Consider the following 12,314-nt stretch of genomic DNA (forward strand, 5'->3'; position numbering starts at 1 on the left):
TGCAGGACTTTTTTTTCGGATCCGATTATAAGTCGAAGTTCAGAATACTTTAGCTTTTGCTTCATTTTACCCCAATCGCGTACATTTTTCTTTGATATACCTTATTACGAAGTTCGAATTTTCGATTTTCGAGATTAGGCGCGCACGCACAGCGCGCGAATATTGGATTGCGAGAATGTTACAATTATCGGTCGATAACGAAATTCCCAATTGATAATGCAAATCTCCTAAAAAGTCCCGAATATAAGTCGAGTACGGTTTTTAAGGGTAAAGTCGCTTACCAAAAACCTCGACTTATATTCGGGCCAACACTATAGAAAAATAATGTATACATTCAGCTGTAAGCTTGGATAAAAATTCTCAGATTCACTGTATAAATAACATTTATATTTACAACAATGACACCACCGTATCGCTTAAGGTAGCATGTGTAAAAATTCAATTTATTTCATGAATAACATACCGAGCCCGGCATCAAACGTCTGCAATGCCCGAGGTAAACCATTAATAAAATTCCTCAGGGCAGCTGCTTGCGGTAGACATCGTTGTACGACTAATACGTCGCTCAAAATTTTTAAATTCTCTTCAATGTCAATCAAGTCGAAATTGTCAATTACTTCATCGAGAATTAACTTATAAACTATGTGATTTGGATGAAATGATCCGGTAAGATTTTTGAAGAATAACTCTTGAAGTATCGGTGACGATAGTTTCATGTCCTATGAAAAAAAAAAGATAATATATAACAATTGGATTACGTCCTGTAAGGTGGAGTATTAATAGATCCAATCGATCTGTCGAAATATCAATTCACAATGATAACTCGAAAAAGACAAACATAATGGATCTGATCACCTGATATTTCTCTTTTATAATTTGTACCGCTTCTTCGTGGAGGGATTTCTGATTCGAGCATAAATGTAGATAAATTTTCAGTTCCAAATCTGAGGAGACGTGTGTCTTACTCAAATATTCTCTCAGTACCTGGTAAAGATGAATTAATGAATACAACGAAAGATTTGCTAATCTTATCAGGCAAAAACTAAGAAATATTCATCAAAGACTCACCGTTTCAGACACAATTTGATGGGCCATAATTTCCTTACATTCTACCAGCCTCTGACTAGCAGAACAATCATTTTCTTCCGTAATAAGTACTTTAGTTAAATCGATTAATCTTAACGTCGGATGCTTATCCACGGTGGTAAATTCGGGGTTTTCAAATTTAGGCCACGAGATTAGTTTCTCTTTTATTCTGAAGTATTCGTCTTTGCCACTAATCTGGCAAATCAAATTTTCAAATTGTGCAAATCGATCTCCTTCCGTCATTTCAGTATCAGGAGTCACTGATTCATGCAGTTCCGATTTTTCAAGTGGGCTTTTCTTGTCCTCGTCACTTTGGTCCGAAAAATCACCCCAGTCATCATCCCAGCCCGTTTCTTCCTCGTTCGATTCAAAGGATGAGACTTCGATGGAAAATTTGTCACAAGATTTTTTGTTCAAAGATTGCGACTGAGAGAACGCCTCAAGTTGTGCACCATTTTTCTCTTCATGTCTTTCCGGCTCATGAATAGGATTCGAATTATCTGTCCCGTTTTGCCCATCCTCCAAGTCAGCTAATTCGTCTTCAGCTTTGCAATCTTTGGCATTTAACAAGCACGAAGACCAGTAGGTCAGCCCTTCAGCTATCGGACAGTCTTGCATGTTAGCAGCAGCTTTTGTCATCCTCGATATCAACTCTAACGGATCATAATAGTAGCCCACCTTGTCTGGCTCCAGTTTCTTGTACAGTTCTAGGGAGTAGAAATAGGCAGCTAACTGCAGTCGCAGATCTGCGTCTGGTATGTCGTCAAAGGCTGGTTTGACAAAATCATTATCACTGCTGCTAAGACTCAACAGGTATGAAATACCCAGCAAACAGTCTTCCGTGAAGACATGACGAGCACACTCGACGAATACTGAAAAATTAAACGATTTCACTGGTTGTGGCAGAATTTAACTAAGGCTTCAGATACTTTCCATCAGGATTCCTAAATTTTAATATCAATTGTACAGAACTTACGATGGTCAATGCTGCTAATTTCAAATCCGTAGCTGGCGCATTCTCCAAGTAGGGCAACCCTAACTAGGTTTTGGCATAATTTGAATTTATTATTTTTTATATCCGGTAGCGAGTATTTTGTGTAATTAGTATCTAAATTGCTGATCGAGCAATCCCTATGCAAACTTTCGTAAAAGCAAGAAAAACTCTGAGGGTTCTTCTCTACGGCGTCTAACTTTAGTATTTGATCGTCTCCTTCGCACGAGTCGCTGCTTTGTCTGACAAAATTCAAGTTTAGGGTGTTTTTCCAGAAATTTCTATTTCCCACGTTCTTCAGCAATGAGTACGTCGACTTTTTCACCAGCTCAGCTGAGCTGATTACCATTTCGGTCGACGTCCCTATAATGTTTGGCACTACAAACTCCTTGGACTCGACTTGAGGCTGAAAAAGTAACGAAATGTTTACAGCCATTAAGTAAACCATTAGTATTCGAAAAACCGGATGCTCACTGTAGTCATTGCATCTGTAAATTCATCGTCACTGTCAGCCATTGTATCAGAAACTTCGGAAGGCAATAAGTTCTGCAGATCTTTGTGGAGTATTTGTATCTCGATTAAATGCATCCGTTGCAATATAGTCTCTAACAAATCAGTTGGACCACAGTTCATAGCGAAGGACAGGCACTTTTGCCTGAACTTGAAGTCTTGATATTCGTCGTCATTACCCAAATCAAAAATTATCTTCCATGCTGATGAGCTATTGTGGTCTATAAGCTGCTGGCAAATAGTCGCACAAGCACTGTAATCTTTCACCTGAAATGAATTATCATAAAGTGTGAGAGTACCTTTCATCAAGAGAGAATAGTGACTGAAAAAGAATCGTAATTCACCTTACCTCATAAGCCTTTTGCGCGACAAGTTCCAAGACTTTGCCATCCCTGTTTCTAGAGTTGTATTTCTCGATCCTCAAGTACCTCGCCAGGTTAAGCAATCTCTGGGTACTTTTGTAGGCGTCTTCCTGACTGTTCAAACAGCTTTCGATTAACTTAATCCTATCTTGGCTTAGTCTGACTTGAAGTGGCAATACGTTTACGTTGAAGTCGTTCAAAATTTGTAGCGAACTTATGAGCTCGTATTCCTCTTTTATTTCCGGATTGTCGTCCTCTATGAGGTAGAGACATGCCCTGAAGAAGAAAAACTTTGACTTTCTCGAATAATTTTTCAACATAATACGATACGTATCTTTGATAAATAGACACGAAAAAATTGGATTTTAGTTACTGTAAGAAATTACTTTGCTAGTTCCATGCTACTATCTGTCAAGCTTTTCGAGCTATTGAAGTACTCGGTACTTGCTTGCAATACCAATCCCACTGCTTTATCATAAGGCACTTTGAGCATAGATTTTTCAGATTTCTTAGTCTCTATGAGACTCGTGCAATTCTGAATGGTCGTCTTCTCTCCAGAACTTAAACGAGCTGAGACACATATTTCGAAACATACTTCGATGTCGAGACAGGAAAACGTTGTTTCGTGAAGTTGAAGTATATCGTTTAATAATTGAGGCCACAAGTTTTCATTTGGTGGTAACGCGCTGTAGAATTTTCAATTGTTAATAAAAATATATACACTGATATATAGCTAATATTAACTGAAGTATTACTCACTTTACGTATCTTGCCATTTGAGTGAGCAGCATTTTAACAGTCTCACGATTACTTTTGTTCTCTTGAATGTATTTTAGTGTAGTTTTTACATTGTATTCGCTTAGCACTCTCAAGCACTCGAGTTCCTGTTCGAGTTCTTCGATCGGCCGATAGATCTCTCCAGATTCCGCGTTTTCCTGACTGAACGGAATGCATTCAAATATACACTTGGCCTTTTCATACATCTTCAAATCTTTGCAAGAGTAAATGCAATCTAATGCCAGTTTCATAATAGCTTCTAAATCTCTGATTATCTCTGTATTCTGTGTCTGTTTTAAATGTTCAAAGAATTTCACTGGCAACGTTAAGTCGTCTTCGCTCAAGGACACTAAGTAATCATGTAATAGCTGCTGATGAGAACATCCTTGAGGCTGTGAATGCAAGTGGAAGAAAATTAGTTCTAAGAATGTATTACCTCGGAACAAAGAGCAGTAAATACATTATTCACTCACCGAGAGCCTCTCTTTTCTATGGATATAAGGAATGACGAGGTTTTTAATGTTATCTACAAAATTTTTCTCATCAGATTTGCTCATCAATAGTCTTATCTTGTCGAGGTCTGAAAGTTTCTCCAATCGGGCTAGAGACATGTCCTCCATGTTTACCTTGTATATCAAATCATCCAGCGTCTCTAATTCGAATATGAAATTCTCCAAGCCTTTGATATTCCGAGATTTGCCAATCCTTATCAGACTCAAAGCATTGTCCACCATGTAGCTGTTTCTCTCTATTTGATATGCGCGAGATTTGTACCATTTATTAAGCAGTTCTTGGGTGAGTGGCACATTCCTAAAATGAGTATATAAAAAATATTCTGTCCTCAAATAATCAGTAACGGATATAGCGATCGAGGCATACCTATAAGCTCTCAATGCTGGGTCACAGTCATAAATTAATTCAGAGCCGTCGTCATCGGACAGGCCCAGCGCCTTGCTGAATTCATTTTTTTCCGACCAATCTTTTTGGCGCAACTCTAGCTGGTCTGGTAAGAATAGTTGGCCTTCGTTGTCGCATTCTGGTAAAAGTTTTTCGTAATCCGTTGGTTTGAGAGTCTCGGGAAAGAAACTTATAACGGCAAGCCAGTGCGGCAGTATTTTAGCACTGTGATAAGTGAACATGATATCCACAGCCCGGTAATTACTGTCTTTTGCAAATCTGTACAATTGAATAATTTAGAAGAAACTAATTAAGTGTGAAAAATACTTAGGTGGATCAAACTATTTCAAGTACTAGAGAGTTACGAATGCCAGTTGGTGTTTATTTACATACCTAATAGCATTTTGTAGAGTGCTCAGTTTTCGGAATTCTTCATAAAAATTTTTATTATACATCGAGGGAGCTTCTAATATTATTTCATAAGTTTGCAATTTATCCAGATGGTCTAGAAGCTTTCGTCTGTACTTTACCATTTCCTTCTGACCCTCAGTCAACTTCTCAATATTTACTTGATCCAATATTTGATTTTCTTTCTGTATCTGTAGAAAATAAATAATGGAATTAGGAAGACGCGACTACTTGAGTATTGAGATTCCGTATGAATAAAGTTAAATATAAAAAATACACTACCTGTCTCAAAGTTGCACCGATTTTATCCAAATCGTCGTAATCCTCGTCCTCTACATCAGCAGGCGTAAACTTGCCGTCGTCCTTTACACCGATGGCTAATAAAGTTTCTAAATTTGCGCCTCGAAGTCCGAAGTTAAGAAGCTCTCGGGATGCTTCAATTGTGTCTGGTACACGCGTTACACACTCGTTTAGAACCCAAGATCTTTTGCTCACTTTACTCAAATGATTTTTAATCGCATTTAGTGAAAACTCAGACTTGCGCCACTGTGTTTGGTACACCAAGTCAGTGTCCAGGTTGTAAGTGTTTGCCAAAGCTAGTGCCTCGCCGTATTCCTATATTTCATTATATAAAATTCTAGTTAAATTCCTCTTGTTACTTTGTGTGCATTCCTTAAATTTCATATTCAAGGGTGAATCAGATACTTTACTTCGATATCGATCTTTCTAGAGTACAATTCCTCTGGAGTCGTACTCTTTAATCCCAATATTCTATATGTTCGGTGAATCAGTTTCGATTTTTTTCTCTTCGGCTGAAACCTTTCCATGTCAGTAATGGAGTAAAGAGCGCTTTGAAACAAACTCCCCGCATATTTCAGAGCCGTTGATCTTTCGTTTTCTTCTTCTTCTTTTTCACTATCCGACGATGAGTCTGCAAAAAAAATTCAAGCATTGTAACAATCATGGTAAAGAATTTCGAATTATTATGTCTAAGTAAGTCTAAGGCCAAAAATTCGTGGTACCTGAATTTTGACTTTCATTTGTCGAATCTCTGCTCCTCTTTTTGCTCGTCAAAAATGTCTCGCAGTCTAAACTGAGGAAACCACGGTCTGGGCAGAGTTCGGATATTTGCGGCTGTCCGTATAAAAATTCTGGACTCGCACCTAGAAGGTTGCGCAAATTCTTGATCGAACAAACGGAAACGGATCCGCAGTATCTTGCTATTATAACAGACTGTAAAAAGTTACTAACATTGCATTAGATTATTATATTATGATTTATGACATTAATAACGTAAATAAGTCAAACGTTATTATGAGTTCATTATATTGAATAATTTCCCAGCAGAACGAGGTAGCAGAGTATTATTTTGCGACTATGAATGTGGGCATAAATTTTAGAGACAACATTCTTGAATATCTTACATGATTTGACCACCAATTGACATCAATAGGATGAAATTCAGAAAATCCTGGTGGTAATTTTCTCAACTTAACAAGACCAAGGGGATTCAGAGCATCGGAATCTGGCTGCTCATTGGGGCCCCACTTTTTGTAGAGCCTTAAGCTTGGCAAATTCCATATAGTTATTGAGCCGTCGGTATGTAAACAGGCAAGCAGATCTCCGGTTGGTGATATACTGGTTTTAAATATGACAGATTCGATTTGGGAGCGCAAAGTAGGCAAATAATTCCAAATTGAAAAACTTGAATTTGCACTAGTGTTCTCTTCGTTTGCAAATGACAACTTGTAGTACGGATAATCATTGAGAATGCACCACGATGTTAGACCAGATTTTGAAGAGATAGTCTGAAACACGTAAGTTAATTTAACATCAGGCTAATTTTTTACAATTATCAGCAAAGATGCAATTACGGCATGCTGCGACCTAGAAATAAACAAAAAAAAGGAAGATCCCAAAGTTTTAGTTAAATAAAATGTAGAGAAATAAGTATTGATTACATTGGAACTTGACCAAGAGGTAATCAGCAATGAAACTCACATTCAAGTTTTGCGTGATGTTACTCCCAGCAACAAAGAGTAAATTGTGTCTTTCATTATAAGCAACGGCACTGACGCCATTTCTGTACAAGCTGCCGAATGAAAATTCATGGCTTTCCTCGAATGCTTCAGTAGCTGAGACGTAATAGGCCTTTAATAGTCCGCTGTAAGTGATGACAAGAAATTCATAGGCCCATTTCAGACTCTTGACTCTTGTTTTAACGAATATCATTGAAGCAACAGCGTCGCCAGCTTCCAGAATATTCGGATTTTGGGACAAGTTCTTCGGACTTATATTGAACACATTGTTTCCCAAAGAATTGTAGAACGACAAATAGCCGTTGCTCGATGCAACCACGAGTAGCGAACAGTCAGGGCTCCACACAACTTTACGCCATTGCGGAAAGGCATCTTTAGGTACTGCAATTCAGAATCAATATGTGAAAGTATTGAGGATTTTGAAAGATCCTGCTGTGATGGTAAATATAGATTGTTTGAATGGAATTTTTTGCATACCTGACGCTTTGCCGACGACAGAAGAGTACTCGTCCTTGGATTTTCTTATCTCTATCAAATTATCTTGTAAGATGGCAAGCAGACTTCCTTTGTCTCCGACAGCAAATTTCCATTGCAAAGTCAGTCCAATTTCCAGAGATATAGACTCTGGCAACGAGTATCTGTTGTTCAGATATCTCAGGGCAATTTTTATCGTTCCTGTAGCTGGCAGGATAGCTGCGGTGTCGTTTTTGCATCTCTGAAGTAGCAGAAATACGATAAAAATTATTGATTTCTTCAAAACCCAGTTGAAAATAAATCATCACATGTCTGATTATTGAATATCGATCAATTAGATGATTCTTTCTGCTGTTCCATTCTCGAATAAAATGCATGTTCAGTGAGGATAGGTTAAAGGTTAAGTGGTATTAAACACCGAAAATAGGTTAGAACTTAAGTCAGGCTTATCCAGATTTTTAGATAATTTCATCACGAGATCTCACCGATAATTCTGGCTCTTGTTTGCGCACGTAATACTCCAACAGCTCGTATAATATCGACTGCTCATCACACTTCTCGATGCCGTCTTCACCCATGTTTTGATCCGGTTCTACAGCCATCAGCTGTCAAGTCCGCAAAGTTAAATTTCGAGGTTAGTTTAGCTTACGTCAAGGACGTCAAAGATGCATTCAGCATTCTCCAAATTCCGCTGGTCCATCGCCATCCTCAAATCGCATGGCGTATGCGCAACTGAGTAAGGAAATCCTAATCCTAAAAGCTCTTATCAGAGTTATACTCTGTTTCTCTCGCTCTGCGCCGTGATTGGCTGAACGCGATCCCTCAGCCAATCACGGCGCAGAACGAGAGAGACAGAGTATGACTCTGAATATTGGGATGCTCCCTTGCCGTGCAATATTTGCATATAAGCTCGACGTCTAGTTCAGGATTTTCACCCCAGTTGGCAGCAGTCGCCAGCGTGATTGAGTACGTTAATCGGTGTAAACAAAACTCAAGGAAGACTGCGGATTATTACTTCACAGTTTTATTTTTACAATATCCCGGTTTTTTTGTACAACTAGTAAAATGTCGGATGGTGACGACGATTTTATGTGCGAAGAGGAAGAAGATTATGGCTTGGTAGGAGTTTACTTCAACTACAATTCTCCCGTCATTCATCGCTCCTTTTTAGATTGAGGTTATGTTCTCACCCTGCGCCGAAATAACGTCAAAACCGCCTCCGCTTTATCCCAGTAATCAGAAACCATTTGGAAAATCTTTTTGCCTTCTCTACCAATCCTTTTTTTCTCTGAATTCATCTGTTTTTATTGTCTCTGGTATTTCCTTGAATTACATATTTCTTAATCTGAACCTATTGCACACCGATGTAGAGATTAACGAAACTTGCCGTTAGAATGAAAATTTTATCCAGAAATGCTGCGTGCAGTTAATTTGCTACTTATGCTTGTAATGTTTTTTTTTTTCCAGGAATATTCAGAGGATTCCAACTCGGAGCCTGACGTAGACTTGGAAAATCAATATTACAACAGTAAAGCACTTAAGGAGGATGATCCTAAGGCGGCGTTACAAAGCTTTCAAAAAGTGCTAGACCTGGAGGGGGGCGATAAAGGAGAATGGGGATTCAAGGCGCTCAAACAAATGATCAAAATCAATTTCAAACTGGTGTGTCTTTATATCGAATGAGGTAGCATTATTCTGATACATGGGCGCTATCGTCTAAACACATGTCTTTTCTTGTTACAGTTGAATTACAAGGAAATGATGACTCGATACAAGCAGCTCTTAACGTATATCAAAAGTGCAGTGACGAGAAATCATTCAGAAAAATCGATCAACTCAATCCTGGATTATATCAGTACTTCAAAAAACGTTTGTACAAATTTGTACATTTTTTTTTTTTGTCATTTTCTCAAATGAATAGTTTTCGATATCAGGATAGTTGGAATTAAAAGCAAATAACTTTGGAAAGCGTGCAAATATGCAAAAGAGTTTTAATTTAATGTTTCAGCAACTATATCCAAGCAAATGATAGGATCTCTTACCTCATTTTTCCAGATGGAATTACTGCAAGATTTTTACGAGACAACTCTAGACGCACTAAAAGATGCGAAAAATGATAGGCTGTGGTTCAAGACGAACACAAAACTTGGAAAGCTATATTTCGATCGATCAGATTTTAACAAATTGGCAAAAATACTGAAACAGCTTCATCAGAGTTGTCAGGTAGGTATTGTAAGAAAATTTTCTCTCACCCGCCGTTGCTTAAAAGAATCCCTTATTTTTTACTTATTTTTTTTGTAAAATCCTCCGCATGCTCGTCGCGTTATTCGCCAACACCCAACGCTTGTCAACGAGCTCAAAATTCCTTCGTCATTTCAGACAGACGACGGAGAGGATGATCTTAAAAAAGGTACACAATTACTCGAAATATACGCTCTCGAAATCCAAATGTATACGGCCCAGAAAAATAACAAAAAACTCAAAACTCTGTATGAACAAAGTCTCCACATCAAAAGTGCCATTCCGCATCCCCTCATCATGGGAGTAATCAGAGGTAATTTTTCAAATAGTAGAATTTTATCTCAATTGTGTAATGCATCTCCAATTTTATTCTTATACAGAATGCGGGGGTAAAATGCACCTCAGAGAAGGGGAATTCGAGCGGGCTCATACGGATTTCTTCGAAGCGTTTAAAAACTATGACGAGTCCGGTTCCCCAAGGCGTACGACGTGTTTGAAGTATCTGGTCTTGGCTAACATGTAAGAATAAGCTAGCATTCGTATAAATGAAAATTTGAAGCGTTTGAACATGTTATTTAACTTGACTTTATGTTCTATTTAGGTTGATGAAGTCTGGTATAAATCCGTTCGACTCTCAAGAGGCAAAGCCATACAAAAACGACCCCGAAATACTTGCGATGACTAATCTGGTTGTTAGTTATCAAAACAATGACATCAACCAATTTGAGTCTATTCTGAAGCAAAATAGAAACAATATAATGGATGACCCCTTCATTCGGGAGCACATTGAAGACCTTCTGCGCAATATTAGAACTCAGGTGGAGCGATATGAACATGCTTTTTGTTGACCTTCAAACAAAATGGGCTGGTTAATAAAACTTGTATGCTTCCAGGTGCTCATTAAGCTTATCAAACCGTATACAAGGATCCACATACCCTTCATCAGTAAAGAATTGAACATCGATGTTTCCGAGGTCGAAAGTCTGCTGGTTTCTTGTATTTTAGATAGCACAGTTCGCGGTCGAATTGATCAGGTAAGAAGCCCGATTTTCACCGCGAATCACGCGTCGATAAATATTATCTTACTTTTTATAATTCTTTCAGGTGAACCAAGTCCTCGAATTGGATAAAAAGTCGGTTTGCGCCGCGCGTTATAACGCTCTAGACAAATGGACGAATCAGTTACAGTCACTGCACGTAGCCGTCGTTAATAAAATGTCGTAGATCCAAATGCATTGAATCGTTCTTGCTACGTTGTGAACGATTCAACGAAAATATTGTACTACGATAATACCGCATATGATTATATATTTACCATTAATCTTGTACAATAACATTACAAGCTATATTCAGCATCGATGAACATGGCTTCGAATAAAATTTAACGTGATATTTTCAAAACTGTTTTACTTATTTTTTTACCCTGATGGGAACTTTCTATCCCTGTTCATATTTTCAGACAGATTTTATTCATTAGAATTCGCATTTAACTTCATCAAATTGCATCGCTGCCTGCATAAAAAATAACTTCGTCGTAGTTGTTTAATAATAATATACTTACGCAGCCGCGGTTCCTCCGAACACGAGAACGATAAGCTGGAACAGTAGCGTTACATGCCAACAAGGACTATTCCACAGGGGTTTTCTTTTTCTTCGAGGAAACTCAGTATTATACTGGGGCGGCGGCATTAAGAAACCATTACTTCCGACCTGGGACAGTTAAAGTCCTTGCAGCTGCTGGAACACGTTCCATTTTTATGAGAAAGAGTTTCCTACGCGTATAATAGAAGTGTTTTCATGTTATATAACTATAACTACAATCCTCACGGATTGCTCCCGGTACGCATATGATGCCGAACAGGTTTTACCACTTTGTCTTGCGTAGAGAATTAAATTAGTCGTTACTTTCTTATTTATTTTTTTTTTTTTCTTCGACCTTTGGTTCGTTACAAACGTTACGATGGACCGAAATTTTCGCGGTGCGTGGATATTTTCGTTTCACGTTTTGTTTTCCTGCAATATTTTTTTCCTTCACAACTAAGAAACTTTTTCTAAAATCCCAATAAAAAAGAAAAATCGTTGCGAAAGGATGTTTCTTAAAACGAGTTCGAAAATATCGCTTCTAGAATTCAAAGTTTTCCCATTCGAATAACATCGGGTTATCGTTGACGGTGTTTCAAAAAACTGTTTCATCTCTTTAGCATTTTTCAGAGAGTTAAATCCTGTACAAAATCATTTGAAATTATTTTTTTTAACGAATTTACTCATGCTTGCAGATATTGGAAAATGTTTTTATGACGTCAGAGCATGGTTGTCAGCGCCATTTTATCACCACATAACCTAAGTTTATCATTTTAATGAAGGCAAATGGTAATTTTTGGGTTTTCAAGTTACTCATGTCACATAAATCAACGAAACATAATCAATAATATATACCTGTTTACTGTCCAAACGTGAAAAAACACGGTCAACTGGCAGATATCAGCCTGGTTGCATTAGTTTGTTTTTTTCTACCAGATGGCACATTGC

General features: G+C 37.9%; 2 protein-coding genes across 4 annotated transcripts; one reads left to right on the plus strand and one right to left on the minus strand.

Moving 5' to 3' along the window:
* Nucleotides 1-365: 365 nt before the first annotated feature.
* Nucleotides 366-8,211, minus strand: LOC124410914 (neuroblastoma-amplified sequence-like). 2 transcript variants are annotated; one of them, XM_046889640.1, is made up of 18 exons: nt 8,030-8,211; nt 7,548-7,785; nt 7,033-7,451; nt 6,456-6,839; nt 6,054-6,264; nt 5,742-5,962; nt 5,314-5,646; nt 5,017-5,222; nt 4,606-4,902; nt 4,200-4,536; nt 3,709-4,118; nt 3,336-3,635; nt 2,937-3,225; nt 2,552-2,854; nt 2,063-2,483; nt 1,069-1,958; nt 856-984; nt 366-719 (listed from the first exon to the last, which is right to left on the minus strand). In XM_046889640.1, exons 1-18 carry the CDS (start codon nt 8,144-8,146, stop codon nt 444-446), a joined length of 5,781 nt encoding a protein of 1,926 aa, XP_046745596.1. In that variant the 5' UTR covers nt 8,147-8,211; the 3' UTR covers nt 366-443. The 2 variants fall into 2 exon arrangements, with proteins under 2 accessions (XP_046745596.1, XP_046745597.1); XM_046889641.1 differs by lacking the exons at nt 7,033-7,451; nt 7,548-7,785.
* A 295-nt stretch (nt 8,212-8,506) lies between these two features.
* Nucleotides 8,507-11,177, plus strand: LOC124410915 (COP9 signalosome complex subunit 2). Of its 2 annotated transcripts, none has more exons than XM_046889643.1 (9): nt 8,507-8,663; nt 9,012-9,206; nt 9,288-9,413; nt 9,600-9,776; nt 9,924-10,098; nt 10,166-10,304; nt 10,387-10,603; nt 10,679-10,819; nt 10,890-11,177. In XM_046889643.1, the coding sequence occupies exons 1-9, from the start codon at nt 8,610-8,612 to the stop codon at nt 11,007-11,009; spliced, it is 1,344 nt and encodes a 447-aa protein (XP_046745599.1). In that variant the 5' UTR covers nt 8,507-8,609; the 3' UTR covers nt 11,010-11,177. The 2 variants fall into 2 exon arrangements, with proteins under 2 accessions (XP_046745599.1, XP_046745600.1); XM_046889644.1 differs by having other exon boundaries at nt 9,600-9,767; nt 10,890-11,176.
* Nucleotides 11,178-12,314: the final 1,137 nt, after the last annotated feature.

The sequence above is a fragment of the Diprion similis genome, chromosome 10, assembly GCF_021155765.1.
Source record: "Diprion similis isolate iyDipSimi1 chromosome 10, iyDipSimi1.1, whole genome shotgun sequence".
Taxonomy (NCBI): domain Eukaryota; kingdom Metazoa; phylum Arthropoda; class Insecta; order Hymenoptera; family Diprionidae; genus Diprion; species Diprion similis.

Coding starts and splice junctions, on each gene's coding strand:
- LOC124410914 (XM_046889640.1), bottom strand. CDS start 8,146: ATGGCTGTAGAACCGGATCAAAACATGGGTGAAGACGGCATCGAGAAG. Junction 5,647..5,741: donor CTAGAAAGATCGATATCGAA/GTAAAGTATCTG, acceptor AATGAAATATAG/GAATACGGCGAGGCACTAGC. Junction 3,636..3,708: donor CAAATGGCAAGATACGTAAA/GTGAGTAATACT, acceptor AAAATTCTACAG/CGCGTTACCACCAAATGAAA.
- LOC124410915 (XM_046889643.1), top strand. CDS start 8,610: ATGTCGGATGGTGACGACGATTTTATGTGCGAAGAGGAAGAAGATTAT. Junction 8,664..9,011: donor AGGAAGAAGATTATGGCTTG/GTAGGAGTTTAC, acceptor TTTTTTTTCCAG/GAATATTCAGAGGATTCCAA. Junction 9,207..9,287: donor TCAAAATCAATTTCAAACTG/GTGTGTCTTTAT, acceptor TTCTTGTTACAG/TTGAATTACAAGGAAATGAT.